Source organism: Sebastes fasciatus, chromosome 4 (assembly GCF_043250625.1).
Source record: "Sebastes fasciatus isolate fSebFas1 chromosome 4, fSebFas1.pri, whole genome shotgun sequence".
In the NCBI taxonomy this organism is placed as follows: domain Eukaryota; kingdom Metazoa; phylum Chordata; class Actinopteri; order Perciformes; family Sebastidae; genus Sebastes; species Sebastes fasciatus.
The window spans coordinates 14,845,339-14,863,722 of NC_133798.1; the positions used below are offsets into that span (position 1 = coordinate 14,845,339).

General features: G+C 42.8%; 1 protein-coding gene across 2 annotated transcripts; it reads left to right on the top strand.

Moving 5' to 3' along the window:
• The first annotated feature begins 922 nt into the window (after positions 1–922).
• On the top strand, positions 923–8,958 carry igf2b (insulin-like growth factor 2b). 2 transcript variants are annotated; one of them, XM_074632208.1, is made up of 4 exons: positions 923–1,144; positions 2,207–2,369; positions 3,810–3,991; positions 5,435–8,958. In XM_074632208.1, the coding sequence occupies exons 1-4, from the start codon at positions 1,070–1,072 to the stop codon at positions 5,672–5,674; spliced, it is 660 nt and encodes a 219-aa protein (XP_074488309.1). In that variant the 5' UTR covers positions 923–1,069; the 3' UTR covers positions 5,675–8,958. The 2 variants fall into 2 exon arrangements, with proteins under 2 accessions (XP_074488309.1, XP_074488310.1); XM_074632209.1 differs by having other exon boundaries at positions 924–1,144; positions 2,207–2,357.
• The last annotated feature ends 9,426 nt before the right edge of the window (positions 8,959–18,384 follow it).

The following is an 18,384-nucleotide window of genomic DNA, read 5'->3' on the forward strand; positions in this document are numbered from 1 at the left end:
CCATCCATCCATCCAGTGTCACACTGACGCCCTCCAACCTGCTGGAGACAAACAAGCAGAGGTTCACTCTCCGGACCACTAGGTGTCAGTCTGAGGCTGAAGACATGTCCGGGTCCTCACCTTCTGCAGGAGCCACACTTATATAAGGGAACCCTCATATACAGTTGTATAAAGACACACAAAAAAAGCTTACTCATAATGTAAAATCACAGTTTTGGAGCTTGATGCAGCCACTTTTAATTGTTAAGGAGCTGTTTGTGCAACATCTGGATGAGGTTTTCCTGCTGGACTTTTATAAAAGCTCACACCGTGTGAGTGATGCATTGCTTAGCTTTTGTTTTATTAATATTATTTGTCATATGATGCAGCATTTACAGTTGACACATCTGCATCAGTCAGTCACTGCTGCTGCATCCTCCTCCTCCTCCTGCCTTCAGGGTTATAGGATAACTTTACTAATCAACCTTCCACTCAAGACACATTTGACCCCGGTGACCTAGGCTCCATCTCCACCTGAGTCAGAGCAAAAAGCCGCAGACCACGCTGCCTACCACTCTGAATGTTAATCTTAATTACAGCAGGGCGGAGACATTGACATTTTTCTTGGAGTCTGAGGAATTACGTCTATTCTTGTTCAGTCTGCGTCCTGTGTGTAAACATTGTGATTGTAGGTTACAGTGCGTAAACGTGGAAAATGCCTATGGAATTGTTCCATATTTTTGTGACTCTCACTCTCTTCCCCTCTCTCTCTCACTTCTCTCTTTTTTTGCTTTTTCTCCCTTTAAGCACTTTTCCATAAAACGTCTCTGGACCGCTTTTTTTTTTTTTTTTTCTTTCTGTACCAGTGAAGTGAAGAGGAGGAGCAAGGGGGTGGGGTTGTGGGTGTAAGGGGCGTGTTTTGGTATATAATACTTCTCCCTGAGAACTTTTGCCTGTCGCCTGGTCTTTGGGACAGCCTCTCACACATCATCTCTATAAGCCGCAGCACCAACTGGGAAACTAAACTCACCTGCAATCTCTTCAAAACCAAATAACCCCACGACGTTTTTTGAGACTACTTCCCACTGACATGGAGACCCAGCAAAGACACGGACACCACTCACTTTGCCACACCTGCCGGAGAACGGATAGCAGCAGAATGAAGGTAACCAGAGGAGAACAAATAGTTTCATACTCTCCAGTTGCGACGCGCGTATTGAGAGACACATCTGCACAGGGTTATAATCTAACCAGATGTTCTTGGCTTTTATAAAGAAAACCGCTTCGGGCTGAGCAGATGCATTGATCGCATCTCCTTTTTTTGCAATATGAGCAACCGGACATCTCTGAATTTGCATGCAACAGAGAAAAGTTCCAAGATGCGCAAATGGCAATGGAGTGCGCCTTTAAAGCTTTTTACGCGTTTTGCGCGCAACAGGTTGCCTGACTAGGATAGGAAGAAGTTGAAGAGGTTATTTTATTCTTCTTCTCGGTGTGGATGGTTTGGTGCGCCGTTTCACTGGACTCACTGGAGCAAACAGCTGGTGTTTCTGTCGGCAGATAGGGGGCGGTAGGGCTGAGGGTCAGTGAGCTCACCGCAGGGTGAGCAAGGGGAAAATATATGCTGAGTCTGGCTTTTCAGATAGTTAACTATCGAGCAGCCGGTCTTGCAACTTTTTTTCTGGGGGGAGTTGTGTAAGCGTCTACTTATTTTTCCTCCAGAATAAGCACTTCTTCTCTCAGGTGCAAACACAGTGACAGCAGGCTGATAACAGTTGTTGGTTGGGGAGGTGGAGGGGCATCTTTGGTCGCACGCAATGGACTAGTAGGTCAATACATAGAGAGAGAGAGAGAGAGAGAGAGAGAGAGAGAGAGAGAGAGAGAGAGAAAGCATTTAACACTGGAACATCTTGTGCCAACATAAAGAGTGGATCCTCTTATATATCACACTGCAACATCTGGCTGTCATCTAAAGAGTTTTCAGAATCAGAATGGTGTTTATTGCCAGGTGTAAAAGAGGTATACACTAGTATTTGATTTTGGTTTTGTTGGTGCAAGTTAAACAGTATAATAAAGAATAGATCAAAAACGTTAGAATAAAATAAGAATAAAAAAAAATTAAATTCTACCAATATACAATATACAAAATAAGCTATAAACATGTTTTTTCTTTAATGTCTTCACATCTGTAATGTGTGTAATGTTATTTTTTTCTGTCTGTCTGCAGGTCAAGAAGATGTCTTCGTCCAGTCGCGCGCTGCTCTTCGCTCTGGCCCTGACGTTCTACGTGGTGGAGATCGCCTCTGCAGAGACGCTGTGTGGGGGAGAGCTGGTGGATGCGCTGCAGTTCGTCTGTGAAGACAGAGGCTTCTATTTCAGTAGGTTACTGCGTAAGTTTACGCACAAAAAACGCTCTTTTTTATGTTCCTCCCAGCTCTGTTGTTCATTTTGCGCACATCTGTTTGGATAGCTGAGCCTATCGCTCTGTCTGTGTGGTATGTTTGGTGTTTTTTGTTTCTCATGCGCTCAACACACACACTGACTTGAGAGAGAGAGAGAGAGAGAGAGAGAGAGAGAGAGAGAGAGAGAGGTTATGGCCAGCTGTGTGTCTCGTGAAGACCTCGTCCTGCTGCTGCTGAGTGTGCTCATTCTGTGCCTTCCAGCAGCCCATCTTACCTCTCATTGCATATGAAAAGGCCGGCTGAGCTGTGAAGGCACACACACGACACAGAGAGACACAATGGGCCGCTTGTTTACCAGTAAAGTAATAGCACCCCAAGAGGCATACCAGTCACCTCAGCACCAGTGTTCCCAGGCCGGGGCGACCACACTGATGATGATTCATAAGGAAGGAAAGAAAGGGGGATGGGGGGCTGTTTTTTGATGTCAGGTTAAGAGGATGGATCATTAACAATCAATTCTGATTCCCATTGTAGTGATGATGGGGATGGCTGTTAAAGCATTATGCATTGTAGTGGTTTGCTAATCCTCAAAATGGATTTAAGCTTCTGTTTGTGACATACACTGTGCAACAGAGAAAACACCTTTTTTCATTAAAGATATTCTCTGCTTTTGTGCCACAGAAGCTTCTCCCCAATCAGAAAAAGATCATTATCCAATTTAGGCCAACATAGATGTGCTCCCTCCTCCTCCTCCTCCTCCTCTTCTACTTCTCCTCCCCCTGGATCACCCTCTCTTTCTCTCTCTTCATGTTCCTCTTCCTGCAATCAAACCTTCTCCTGAGATTTGGGCGCAGGACTTCAAACGAGGCCTTTTTATTGGTCGTGGATAGTGTTCCCCTGTGCAACATGCTAACCCCTCCACCCCCTCACCTTATTCTTCTACACCTTTTCTCTCCCGTGTCTTCACTCTCTCCCTCTTTTGTTTTGCATTCTTTCCCCCTGTTTCTCACCCCCCACCCTCTCTCTCTTTTCTCCTGTTTTCTCTACCTCTCTGCCCCTCCTCTCCCTCCTCATCCTCTTTATCTATGCTGACTCAACAAAGGACAAGGTCACAGAAGAGTTTCCATTCTATGTATTTGCTCACCCAAAGGTCTGTCTGAGAGCTCAGCTGTCTGTCTCCCCTCTCCCCCGGGTGTTTACTTGTGTATTCACTCATTAAAGGACTTCTAGATAGCCCTAATCAGATTATCCTCTACAAACAAAAATATTTGTTGCAGTTGGTCATAGATTTCCTTTTATCCTCTTTGCTCCCTGGACTGCTATGATTGTCTAAGTAATCCTGCCAAAACAACCCTAAGTCCATTACTGATGTCAGTGCTCTCAGGCCTCACCCTGCTCATCTTCATCCCTTGTTGTGTCCCTCCTCAGGTAGGCCAACCAGCAGGGGTAGCAACCGGCGCAACCAGAACCGTGGGATCGTAGAGGAGTGTTGTTTCCGTAGCTGTGACCTCAACCTGCTGGAGCAGTACTGTGCCAAACCCGCCAAGTCCGAAAGGGACGTGTCGGCAACTTCTCTGCAGGTCATACCCGTGATGCCCGCACTAAAACAGGTACGTCTCAGCGACAACAACAACTCACCAGTATGGGAAACAGTCCCAGTTCTCTATCTGTCCTCCCATCTCCTGCGCCGCCATTCACCTCCGAGCCTCACCCCTATGTCCCTGACGCCGAGTATAGACCGATACCCACGCAAAGACAGGTTTATCTTGTTAAAATGGTCATTGGTAAGCAGTTGGCGTCCATGCAAAGTGCTGAGCATCGTGGAAAACATCAAGACAGTCACAGCACATTGTATTCCAAAAAAAGGCAGAGTCATACTCACAGACTCAGTGTGTGTGTGTGTGTGTGTGTGTGTGTCTCTGTGTGTGAGACAGTCGGTGAAATGTTAGAGACTTCTGGTCCGTAACAAAACAGTGTGTTCCGAGTGTGTGATTATTAGTCACGGAACAGCAAGCTCCCCGAAATCTGGCGTGCATTTTGATCTGTGCGGTCAAAAAAACATCTGACCTGGCCAGCAGAGCTTCTCTGCAATATATCACAAACATGCCGAGAATCATCAAAGCGTTTCAGGTCTTTTCACTGCGCTCACAAGACTGAGCTGTGGCTGCTGTCCAGGCCTCTTCAAATCCCTCCAACCTTCCTTTCAGACGAGGCTGGAAAGATGTTTTATAATTCTTCTGCTTTGAGTATCAGTGGCATGCAATTGCGAGTGATGTAAACAACAAATTTGAATAAATACTGCAAATGTCCAGAGGGAAGTAATAGTACCCTCTGTGTGAAATGCAAAAGAGTAAAAGGTTGTACGGGAATTAGTTGGGACATGTCCCTAGTTTGTGTGGGCAGGGAGAGTTGATGGGTACAGCCTGCTCTGAGGGCCAGCTGTTCTTAGGCTATTGAGCAGGCCTGGAGTGAATGAAGGGGGATAAACACTCCTCAAGTGGCAGGACCAAAACAAGCCATTCAGATGGAGCACTGGCTACTCACGCATAAATTCTAGCTCCGCTGCCACCACTCCCACTTCGTCTCAATCTGTGGTGCTCAGCACAACACCTAGTGCTGCTTAAATCTGTGTGAGAATGGAGGTTTTTGAAATGACAATGCGTTTATGCAGCGTTTCATTCGGTCCCCGGGGGTTAGCCAGTTCAGCGGGTCGTTGGGTGAAACGACGACGTGCTCCTCATATGTATATGAGGCGAGTGGCCGCCCTTCCCTTTGACAGTATGTTAAAGAGGCTGAGCTTAGCGCTTGTTGACAGCTTCTCTCAGTCGAGGGAACCAAAACAAGGGCAAGTTGGAGGCGAGGCGAGTATGTTATGACGCTCGGCGCTATAAGAATGACATTTGATTTCCATTCGACCGGCCCAACAATGACTGAGTGTTTTTTGCAAAATAAACAAGGCTTTCCTCCATTGTAATACGCACTTGCTATCGCAACTAATGAACTGACTCCCTCTTTTCCCTTTTTCCCCTATTTTCGCCTGCACGCCACAATAGGAAGTCCCGAGGAAGCAGCATGTGACCGTGAAGTATTCCAAATACGAGGCGTGGCAGAGGAAGGCGGCCCAGCGGCTCCGGAGGGGTGTCCCCGCCATCCTGCGGGCCAAAAAGTTTCGAAGGCAGGCGGAGAAGATCAGAGCCCAGGAGCAAGCGGTCTTCCACAGGCCCCTGATCAGCCTGCCCAGCAAACAGCCTCCCGTCTTGCTCGCCACGGACAACTATGTCAACCACAAATGAGCCCGCTGCCAGCCCTTTGCACAGACAAGAGTTTGGAGGGAGAAAAAAAGACTAGGGGATTATAGCTTTGTCTCTGACGTCATTTCTGTGGCAGTCCTCTTTGACCTCCCCTGCCCTGTCCGAGCCCACCCATCCCTCCCCCTGCTCTCATCCACTACTTCTTGACCCCATGGCCCTTTTCTAATGCCCCCCCTCCTCCTCAACCCAAACCACCCACCCTCCTCCGGCACACAAACATGCCTTCACATTCTTCCTGTCTGAACTCTTTCGCTCCCTCTCTCTTTCAGTCACCGACACAAAAGGCACAAACACAAACGATGAACAAAAAGTTAACAATTCGGCTGAATGCAATTCAGGTGGATCCTTAAGCAAGAGAGAAAAGGGAAGGGAGAAAAGAAGATGAAAGAGATCGGTGGTTTGCAAGTGTCAAGAGGACACCCAGCGGAATGTTTTTTTGTCCTCGTGGAAGACAACTGAAAGTGAAGAGCAGCTTGCATGAGAGAATCCATTCCACATCATTTTTCCTGAGGCAAAAAAGAAAATCTCTGTTAGTTCTTTTTCTTATTAGTTTGCACCTCTACCTATAAAGGGACTTCCACACTGTAAGGAATTATTTTGTAAAATTAGATTCCTGTTCCAGCACCTTTTGATCACAAACAAAAAGCAGAAAAGAGTCTGCAAAATTGCACATTGCCACGGATTACGTCAAAGTAAAGAAAAAAATGGCACTATTTTTTTATGAACAATGAACGTGTAGCTTAAAAAAATGTCATGGTGCTAGCTTTGGGAATGGACTCAAAGAAGAGGTTGAAAAGCACGTTTTTTTTTTTCTTTGAATGAATATTAAAACTTTCCGTTTTAAGGAAAGTGTGACTTTTGAAAAAAAGGAAGATAAAGGATATGGGGGAGCTCCTGGCAGTGGCAATGTCAAGGGGTGTCACTGAGAGAAGATACAGGCTGTGGCTCACGGCGAGCGCTAGCAGCGGCTGCTCATCAATAGCTTGCCAGCGTAAGCGGCAAGGGGGGACCCGAGACCCAGTCCCTGTTCCTCCTGTCCCGGCCAGACACAGGGAGCAGTGCGAGGACACATATGGGACACAGTGGACCGCCTGGATTGAGACAGTACTACAGTTCTGGGACAGTACTTCCTGTTTGCCATGGCTTTGCAGACTGCTCTGACAGGAAGTAACATGGCATGGACAAAGAGCAAGTGGGATAACGATGATTATATTTTATTTTTTTTCTGTTTTCTTTTCATATCAAATGTTTCAATGAAAAAAAAAAAGGAAAACCCCGTCAGTTTCTGGTACCGTGACATTCCTGTTTTTCCAAGTTAGGCTTTTATTTTTGTTTCCATGGTTATTGTTATGATGTTATTTTACAGTTCTAAAGAAAGGCACAAAATTTAAATTCAAAGGGAAAAAAACAGCAATAATGTCAACTAACATTTTATTTTATTGTATATCAGTAGTATTCACATGCTTTTGCCTGAAAACAAATACTTGAATATATATATATACATCTATATATATATATAAATATAGATATATAATTAGTTTCCAGGGACGTTGTGTTATTTTCCTTTAGTCTGAGCTGTATCTTGCGTAATGAGCCGCCAAGCTTTTTTGTTTGTTTGTTGAAATACAAATAAGGGCACTGTATAAAGGCATTATTTATTTTGTTATAAAATATATTTGAAAAAATTGGTCCAAATAATATACGTAGCACTGATGCTCAACTGATGGATTTATTTTGTATGATCTCTGTTTTCCAATTGGAGTTGTAAGGCTTTTTTTGTAGATGCTTTGTACCAAAAATAATGTCTTTTTTTTTTTTTTTTTTCGTTTGCCATAGTTACTTTAAATTAATATTTTAACAACAGCATAGCCTGGATTGCTTAGGCATGTTATGTCACACAGAAATAGGCACATACTCTGAATACGTTGGTCTGCATGGATTTACAGAAGCCTGTCAGGGTTTATCTGTGAAACAAGGAAAGCATCAATGAGTGACTTTATTACCGGAAAAAAATAACTGTTCAACATTGATTGTACTCAAACCCACTATGTTTTGAAGCCACTTTAGTATTGATGGCAGGGGAATGATCAGTCCTTCATTAAATCATGTCTTTGTAATTGTGCACGGTGTCCTATGATCTTATGAGGAGCATCTTGCCTAATGTGCCAGTGCCACTGACGTTGTCGCGTGTCGGTTCATGATGAGGTCATAAATGTGCGGTCAGTTGCAGATTTTAGGGTTTAGCTTACACGAGTCGCTGCGTTGATGCCTTAAGTGGAGGTAATGATGTTGCTAGTAACCATCAAAGGTCACCTAAAGGTCATTGTCTATTAAGGAGAGAGCATATCAACGCTCAACACCTCACTGTCTGTCTATGTGTCCTTTCTTCTCTGTTTGTAAAAGACAATGCCCCTGATATCATGTGCATCAACAATATCTGTATTTGCATGGCGAGGAGGGGGGAGAGCGGGGTTGTTATCCGCCATTCACTCCCTTAACAATCTTCCAATCATCCATCCATTATGCATTTGATGAAGGGCTATCACGCTGAACCATTTCTGAAGCACTCAGGAAGAAAAACAATCTATGCTCTCCGAGGGAGAAGTGCAGTGAGTGTCAGTGATCATCTAGTTGTGGGAGGGCAGCTGAGGTTGTTACTCGTACCTGGCCACAATGATACAGCTCTCTGTGACAAACCACTGAAGCCCATGTCAGAAACAAGGTCATTCTATGCCACATTATGGTTTCCTCCTCTATTGTGTCATGTATCGCCCAGGAAACGGAGACTTAATGGATACTCGCCCCGCTGTGGCGAAGAGTCAAGCCAATACTTTATATCTCCTTTCAGCCAGAGAGATCTCAATTATCAAGGCTGCGTCCTGTCTCTAATTATATTCTACTTCAGTTGTGCAGCAAAGCAGGCAGTGCAATTATTATTATTATTATATTATTATTATTGATAATATGATTATTTTCTATTTTTATTCTATATTTTCCTGCTAGGACTGCATTCATTCACTATTGTAATGTTCAAACAGGCTACTCTAGTGTTCTTATGGATGGCGTGAAAGACAACCACTTCTTTTCGCTGAATATGAAGAGATACCTTTTGCCGAGCAATGGCAACTTTTTTCTGTGTCAGTAGCTCACTCAGCCTGTGTGTATTTTATTGATTTAACCTCTGCACGCTAGAACGTCCGAAATGCACAATTCATGTACTTTCATTTTTAATATCAATAAAAAAAAACATTTTATCAAACATACAATGTCTAAAAGATTTACTTGCTTTGTTCAGTGGGCGTGTGTTTACACTTTTTCGGTGTGTTGGCCTTCGAGAGCCATTTTTGAGAATCTTTTTATATCAATTAAACCTCATGTACCCTGTAAATGATTTATTGCATCTTAAGGCCTTGCAGAGAATCTCCAAGCTGCTTTTAGCACCCTCTCTTCTCTCTCTCCATTTCTGCCCACGTCTGTCTCCTGCTCTGTGATAGGGCCAAAGTGTGCCAAAGTGGAAATCAGCACTCGCAGAGTAGCAAGGTTGGCCACAACTCCTCCGTCCTTCCTCTGCTGCATGCCACACTAAACCTGACCTGTTCTCACTGCCTCTATGACACACCCATCTGTGCATCCATCCCCTCCATCCTCCAGCGGCTTACTAACTACTGGAGCAAGCTCCACTTCAGCGGCTAAGTTTAGTAACCAACATGTCTCAAATTATCACATGCATATTCTGAAAATGGCACGACCTTTCATTGTTGACATGCATGCACATACCCACCCATGGGATGTCTGTTACTGGGCAGATTTACAGTACAGCATCTTTGTTCCCAGAATGGAACACTTTCGGGGTAATGTCGGTGCAGCAGCTACAGTAGCTCTCTGTTCTGTTCTAGGTTGGCATCAAAGAGTTTGAACTTTACAATGAGGACAGGCAGAAATTATCTTTTTCTTTGGCGTTAGTGCAACGTTCTGCCATACAGTGATGAGATGCACATGTGTTGCTTCTGGGAACGTGGAGAAGCTGGTCGGCTATCACAGTACAAGGAGCTTGCGTTCTGCGTTTTATGGACATAAATTGCTCAATTAAATCACCTTTGCCTGTCTCATGAAGCCTTATTGCCCTACTAAGAAGTCCGTCTTCCTGCAAAAAGAGGGAAAAACAACCGGGCTGGAAGTGCACACTGTCAAAAATAGTTCATTTCTGAAGGATGGCTAGAGGCTGCACAAGTTCACACACAATCATGCACATGCTGAACTTGCATGCAAGCACATTTTCAGCAAGTGAATTCTGCATCATTAGTCCATTTTCCTTTATTGATAAATGCATTATTAGCGCAGTGTTCTTAAAGTGTCATTCACAATAAAACACTTTACTCTCACTGACTTTTTTTAACCTACTGGCAGGTGTGTGTGTTCTCCAGCAGCCGCTCTGGGGCCGAGCCCGTTCCCTGCAGGTGTTTTCACATAGTATGACTCTCTAGAGCTCGGTAATGAGATCAGGGACTCTCTGGTCCTCAGGGCTCGTCACGTCACCTCTGTGCCCGACGGGGCAGCAGCGTCTGGCACAACATAAGTCATCCAAAACAAGCCAAACCGGGCCACAGTGTGCCAAGACTTATACTTGTTTTCCCGATTGTTTGAGAGTTTGACGGTTAGATCTCGTTGAGATCAAGCTGATGCCGCAGCGGTGTGTCATAGATGTTTATGTAGTTAGACAGAAGGAAATTAAATTCTCATTCATGACTCAGTTATGCAGAATCCCAAACAGAACTGAACAACGTGGACGTCTGAAAAGTATTTTTTCTCGTGTCCAAAGGTATGTATGTAATTTGGGTAGGTGCATTTTTAACTTGTTGTCAGATTTAAATTTACATCTACATCTAAATACGGAACCCTAGACATAAAATCACTATAACATTATCCTAAATAAGTAAACAATAGAAAGAGCACAGAAATGCCACCTCAACCTAAACTGGTGGAGCCAAATAAACCATAAACCCCAAACCCACGCATCCATCCCCATAAGAGAGGCCTCCTGAACTGAGGAGCGGAGTGTAGATGTGGGTGGCACAACTCTCCCAGGCCTGACATTGGAAACTGCCAAAGAGCACACTAGAGTTAGTTGTGGTTGGCCGGATGCACGGGATGCATGTAAGGCCAGGCCAACTATTGAGGCACAGGGTTTGGCAAGCCCAGACCATCACAGCCCAGCGTGGCCACACAGGCCAATTAAGACGGGCCTTCTCCTCTCCTTTCTTCTCCTCCCCTCCTCTGTGTCTCTCTCATCTCTCCCTCTCTCTTTATCTCTCACTTTCTCCCTTATACTCCCTCTCTCTTTCTCCCGATCCTCACAAAGCGTGCTCACACATTCCTCTTTTCCCACTTTGCCTCTCTAATTGCTGCGGACTGAAAAGAGGGATGAGAGAGGGGAATGAGATTGAGAGAAAGAGACAGAGAGAGGGAGAATCGGAGGGAAAGGGGGTCATACCACAGAACCTCTATGGCCAGGACAAACTGTACCGGCCTCCTGGAATAGTCAAAACTCCTGTGTGTCGGTGTGTATGGGCTCGAGCATCCAGAGATCTTTCTCTCATTAATTACACTGAAACTTAACCATTTGGCTAATTTCCTCCAAAGCGCTTAATTTCAGAAAATATAATTCAATCGACATCCTTGCATGGGCTCTGACAGCAAAGCCAGAGTATAAAGAGGGGATTGTGTTTCTTCAGCGCCCCACAAAACTATCTAATTGTTGATTCCTAATCAACCAGGAGCTGCGAGGAGGCTTTCCTAATTATGTAACCGTAGGTTCTGACACATTAACAATGAAGTGGAAGTTTTAGTGGATTTTGCTGTGTGAGGAGAAGGGAAGAGGGTCGGGGGGATTGGAAATTTCTTCTTTAACAGATCTATGTATATTTATGTTGTTTACATGGCTTTAATCGTAATTCTTGATTCTATTTGTATTTCGGTTCATAGCGTGTGAAATACAATATCTGAGGGATGAGACAAAGCCAAACTATTTGGGCACACAAAAACAACTGCACAATGTCGGTGTTTGTCTTTGGTCTGCGTCCGATCGCCTCCTAAAAAGCACGAGAAGGATCCGCACGCCCACTTGCGCTCTAAACATGGAAGCGCTTTGGATGCTAAAGTTTTGCAATTTTGAGGCTTTTGGTGTCTTTGTCATTGAAAGGTCAGAGCGACACATTCGGAGCGACGTGGATGTGACAGAAAGTGTGGGGTAGACTGTATTGTGGAGGGCCAGAACATGGGAAATGAGGTGGTTAAGCCATACAAAATCATAACAAAAGGGGAAGTGGTTTCCAGTGTGGTCACTGGGTCATTGCATGACAATTTCCTCTTACTGGAAAACAAGGGGGTCACAGCTTTACACTGAAATATACTCTGTGTGTGGTGCCGAGACCGCCTGGGCTATACTTATTCACAGGGGTCAAATGTTACACCCTGTGACCACTTAACATTTTAAACTATCCATATTTTCTTTTTTAAACATCAGCCCACACTAAATGCATTTTCCCAACAGAGGTTATCTATATCATGCTTTTTCTTCCTCCTGAAATATTCATGCATTTTGTTAAAGGCTAAATTTAATTGAAGGTGTTGCAGGAAGAGTGAAGTGGGTGGTAGTAAATGTTTAAAAGCAGAATGCTGCACTTAATTAAACAAGGAGGTCAGCATCTTGTAACGTTTAAGGTTTCTGAGTTTCTCACTTTAACATTATCCAGGTGTGTCCTTACTTCACTCTATCAGGGCATTCATCATTGTTGCACGTCAGTGTCACTATGTGGAGGTCACCGGGGCACTACCTGGGACTACACACACATACACACCACACACACACACACACACACACACACACACACACACACACACACACAGCCTTCCTGCCACGATCCATTAGAGGAAAGACAGTGAAGGGTGCAAAACTGTCGCAGAAAAACGAATCTGCTGGATGTGCACGCTTTGTTGTTAATGAAAACTAAAAAAGAATTGCAACTTTTTAAAAGCAAAAGGCAGACAATCAGTGATGCTGGCACTTGTTGTGGTGGTAAAGCAGGCTGCACAATAACCAGGGACACTCCCCTCTATGTTTGAACAACATATAATTACAGATCAGGATAGGAGAGCCCATTCTGAGGGGAAAATAGCAATCTCTCTTAATTACAAGGCAGGCCATGATCCATACCTATCCGTCACTTCAAATAACTCTGTTGGATGACTCTCTGCTGGAGTGGCTGGCAATATTATTTTCTGTTCAGGTGGAGATAAACAACACAAGCAGCAGCGCCATCAGCTAAGATCTATAGACTGACAACAGCAGGAGTAAATTCTACTCACAACAAGATTTGTAGTTTTTGAACTTGCTGAATGTTAAACTATAAAAATTGTAATACATGATTGTTTTAAAAGAAAACAACCATGTGGGAGCAACCAACTCAGCTAACTTCTGCATGTTTTTCCACTTCCATAAACCACACACGGATCCCTGTGGATGTTATTACGTGATTTTGAATGACAAGTGTTGAGTTGGACTTTTGTGCAACAGTTGAGCGAGGGCCAGCGTGTGTGTCCAGCTGTCATGCTCACACACAAACACAGGCTCCAGTCTCTCGTCTCAGCATACAGCTATGGTGGAGGTTCCTCTCTCTCCCGGCCAGATGAGCATTCTAGTTATCTTCCCCACATAAACAAGATAAGCTCCATTTCTTTGGCCCTTGCCGGGGTCCAGGGGTTACCGAGTTCTTTCCTTCTATCGCTCTCTTTCTCTTCCTCTCCTTGACCTTTTTCCTTCTCCTTTTTTCTGCGACTTCTGTTTTTCTGTGTAAAGATTTTCTGCAGGATTCAGAAACTGGCAGAGTGTGCAAAAATCTCCTGGCTCATAATAAGAAATATCATCCGGTACTAAATTTACACAATTCCCTCGTCACTTCACTGTGAAGAATTGTCCTAATTACATTTCGCGTCTTGAAAACAACTACTTTTTCTAAGAATGACAGATATTTCAGATATTGTCAACACATCAGACAAAAACACGACAGAAGAGTGCAAATATTTGCGAGGAAATTGCTCGAGAAGGACATTGCGACTGTGCCATTTGGCTGCCCCAAACCATTGTCCGTTGAGACTTGCCATGGAAGCTGGCAGCAGTTGTTTGTGTCTGCTGTGCCATCCTTCAGCCCAAGACTGTCAATTTCATTCTCATGCTTCAGTAATGCGGATGGGAACTTGTCCAGAAATGCCACAACTGAAAGACTATGTATGTATGTGTGTGTGTGTGTGTGTGTGTGTGTGTGCACTTAAATATAATGGCAGTGCCACCAGTCTGGCACACAAGTGATGACAAAGGTTTCTCTGTGAAAACCCACACGTATACTCACACGTACACAAACATAAACAAACAGTCATGTATACACAAACATACAAGAAAGCACAAATGCATACGTTAACACGTGCACGCGCGTTTACACACATTCAAATATGCAAACACATATGCGCACCTATGCACACACACGCACACGCACACACACGCACACACTTGTGTTCACGGAGCCCTGCTAATGATGGGTGGCAGTATGATGTTTGTGTGTGTTCCAAAAGAATTGGCATTACTACTTGGGCCAAATCAGCAGCCAACAGCAGCAGGCTATTAACAAAACTGTTTCTTTGTTTGCTTTTTTTTCCTGTTTTTTTTCCTGTTTTTTTTTTTCTTGAGAGGCGCCAAGCAATTAATGGTCTGCCTATGGGAGACCAGTAAACGGTGCCACAGTGGAGAACATATGCACAATGATGCAAGACATGATGGAAAAGAATAGATGATATTATGACTGGCCAGCATTCATCATTCTGATCTTTACTGCAGGACGGATCAAAGAAAAACTAAAAGGCCGGCTGACATCCACCAGGGCTAGACGCACTTCTGACCGTCCTGGCCCAGTGTTACCGAGTTCAAAGCCTCCAAGCACGTACGAGGATGTGAAACTATGTGTGTGGTGGGAGGTAGGATTACCATGTTGAATTAATCCCCTTCAACACATGATTAAAAAAAAGAGGCAACTTGGATCAGAGTTTGTTACTTCTTTCTCAGGAAAAGAGATTGTTTTTTATCTTAATGGTGCAACTCCAGATGGTCAAATAAAATAAGTAAAAATGACAAAGAAATGACAAACCGCGAGGTTGTAAAACAGCAGCATTCAAATGTTAACAACTTCCGTTGAAGGCTTTTTATCTGCGGTTACAAAGCTGATAAGCAGCGTAGATACGCTGTAAAGACCCGGAAGAAACAAACATTAACCCACCCATTCTATTAAACACTTTTGTGAAAGGATTTAGATATTTTAGTGCCATTCTCAACTTGAACAAGTCTTTCCCATGGCAATGATATTAGCTTCTTTTAAATTATTATTATTATTTCATTAACTTATTGTGCAGCTGCATTAAATCTAAGTTACTCTGAATAAGAGGGTCTCCCATTTGACTATTAATGTAAATATTATATGAAACTAGCAAGTCAAACTATGGTCTTAAAAAAACAACAACTATACATTAGGGCTGTCAAAGTTAATGCAATAATAACGCATTAACACAAATTAGTTTTAACACCACTAATTTCTTCACCATGTAACACTAGTTTATCGCAAAGGAGGCTAAATAAGGCTCCAAACTTGCACTAAATTTTGGTGAGGAAAAACTGTCATGGCCATTTTCAAAGGGGTCCCTTGATCTCTGACCTCAAGATATGTGAATGAAAACGGGTTCTATGGGTACCCACGAGTCTCCCCTTTACACACATGCCCACTTTATGATAATCACATGCAGTTTGGGGCAAGTCATAGTCAAGTCAGCACACTGACACACTGACAGCTGTTGTTGCCTGTTGGGCTTCAGTTTTCTATGTTATGATTCGAGCATATTTTTAATGCTAAATGCAGTACCTGTGAGGGTTTCTGGACAATATCTGCCATTTTTTTGTGATTTCCAATAATAAATATATACATCAATTTGCATAAAGCAAGCATATTTGCCCACTTCAATGTTGATAATAAATATTTGACAAATCTCCGTTTAAGGGACATTTTGAACAGATAAAAAAATGTGTGATTAATTGCAATTAAATATTTGAGTCGATTGACAGCCCTAGTATACATCTATCCATGACATAGTTTCTATGATAATCTAGATAGTTTCTTTATTTTGAGAATTGGACAATAAAATCACAAATATTGAATGAAAAAAACAAATGTGAAATCACAGGTTTAAAAAAAGGTGAGTGTATAGTTCTTTTCTTTTGGATTTTGGTATTTCTCATGCGTCAGTGTGCAGCCTGCCCTCCCTGGATCTGCCCACATTGCATCAGTGAGCACTGAGGGTTAACGGCACGCGGCCAGCCAGTCCATGGTTCAATATTTACACCTGCTCTATCCAATAGTACAAAAATCACTTCCACCGGCTGGAGAAAAGCCAAGAGATAAATGGGGCAAAGAGGATGGGCCTGATTAATGTGCAGCCAGATAATGCTGAATTAGATGATATGACTGCAGCCATAAAAGTGACAGGAAGTGAGATAATGATGTGGATTTACAGCCCTTTGGTGGTACTGAGAACACAAACTCACGTGATTATTATTAGATACGTTTTCACACTGACAGACACTTCAGAGTGATCTGTTTCCATAAAGAATTAAAGCGAACATCAAATAAAACCATATACTCTCAGTGTCCTGTGAAAACCACATTATCTCTAAAAAGTAAACTTTTCATCAACCAAGAAAAAAATGTTTTGTTTTAAACTTGGAAACAGTGCATTTTCTAGATAATTCATTTAGCTTTCAAGGGTTTTATGTACGTCTATAAGAGTAATTATCTTGAAGCTGATAAATCGTCATAGGTTTTAAACCTAAGAGTGATTAACCTGATAATCAGTCACTTGTGAGAGCAACTACTAGCCCACTCAGCACTGGATGTGGGAGAGCCGGGGCTTTGGTGGTCACAGTCAGCGGTCTCTATTAAATAATACAAGGGAGTAATAATGCTAAAAACACAAACGCTACAAAAACACCCCAAAATTGCCTTTGTTTTTATTGTCAATTAACACAGAACATCATCAGTAATTTCCTGTTACTCACCCGACGCAGATGCCCTCTGGGGTTTTGAATGACCCCTTGAGATGAGGTAACAGCAGTGGTTCCACCTTAACTAGACATTTCTGGGCAGGGAAATTAGCTGCAAATCAACGTTTGGCTCCCCGTACATGTTGGGATAATTCCCACGTACATGTTCCTGAACGCACGTCTGTGAATGTGTGTGTTCATAACCATTTTTTTCTCCTGGTTTATGTATGTTAAGCATGTTTGTGAGATGTGGCTGCGACAGGTAACCAGGAATTATCCGGTGGCTTGCTCCCCAGACAGACTGTGTGCGTACGCAGTGTGCCAGGCTAGTAATTGTGGGCTCGGAGGGAAAGAGGCTATACCATGTTAGCCTTATTATTATCATTAAAGCGAGAGTTAGCCCGCCGTCTGAGGCCAGGTCGAACGGGGAGATGTTCCTCCAGACAAACTGATGCTTACAAGCCTTCTGTTTGTCCCACGTGTGCTCAGTGAATCAACTGCTGCCTAGTAGCAATTACTGCCATCACTGCAAATAACAATTTGTCTTTATTTGACCTCCATGCTGAAACAAATTTTTTTTCAAAATTTGAAAATAAAAGGTTGTGCTGATAGTGTCAGACATCTCTCTCCTGCAGCAGTGTGCTGTGTGTTTATTAATAATGTCAGTTATTAGCCCTGTAGGTCGGGCCACCTGCAGCCTCTCAGTCTGATAAACAATGAGAGCTGCTCAGCTCCCGGCGCTGAGAGCCACCTGTGAGTTTCTGTGTGTGACAAACTGTACCTGTGCATCAGCTCTGCACTCTTTTAACACCTGTAACTGCTCTGACAGCTGCTCCGCTGCACTGTGACTGTATTGAGAGCCAGAGAGAGGGAGAGTAAGGTGCTGCTGGGTTATTTCAAGGTACATTCCTCTAAATCTGTTTTCTTACTTAACCTTTATTAAACTAGGCACGTCCCAATGAGGTTGGACACCTCGGTAACACTTATATTATTATGTTGTAATAACCATCATTAATGAATGGTAAATTGATGGTTAATTCAACTTTAGTTGATGGTTATTTTACTGTTAACAAACAATGAAATGCTAATTTATGTTTACTAATTATTAGTAATGATATAATATAGCTTATTTTATCATTAGTTTGTGTAATAGGAAAAAATTAGTTTATAAATTATATATTATATCATAGCTGATAAGAGACAATAACAATTATATACTGATTACATTAGTAAACTATTTATTTACTGTTTATCGTTGCACACAGTGTAAGGTTTAATATACTATATTATTATTTATTATATTTATATTAAGTCTATAAACATTATTTTGATGGCTATTATAAAGTTGCAACTGATGATTACCTTGTTAAATGTTAATAAATACTTTGTAAAGTATCTATAAACATTATTTAGATAGATAGTTAACACTTTATCAATGGTTAATAATTGGATTGTAAACCATCTATAAACACTATCTGGATGGTTATTGTAAAGTTACAACTGATTGCATCAATAAACTGGAATTATCATTTCATTCTTTGTTAACAGTAAACTGTTA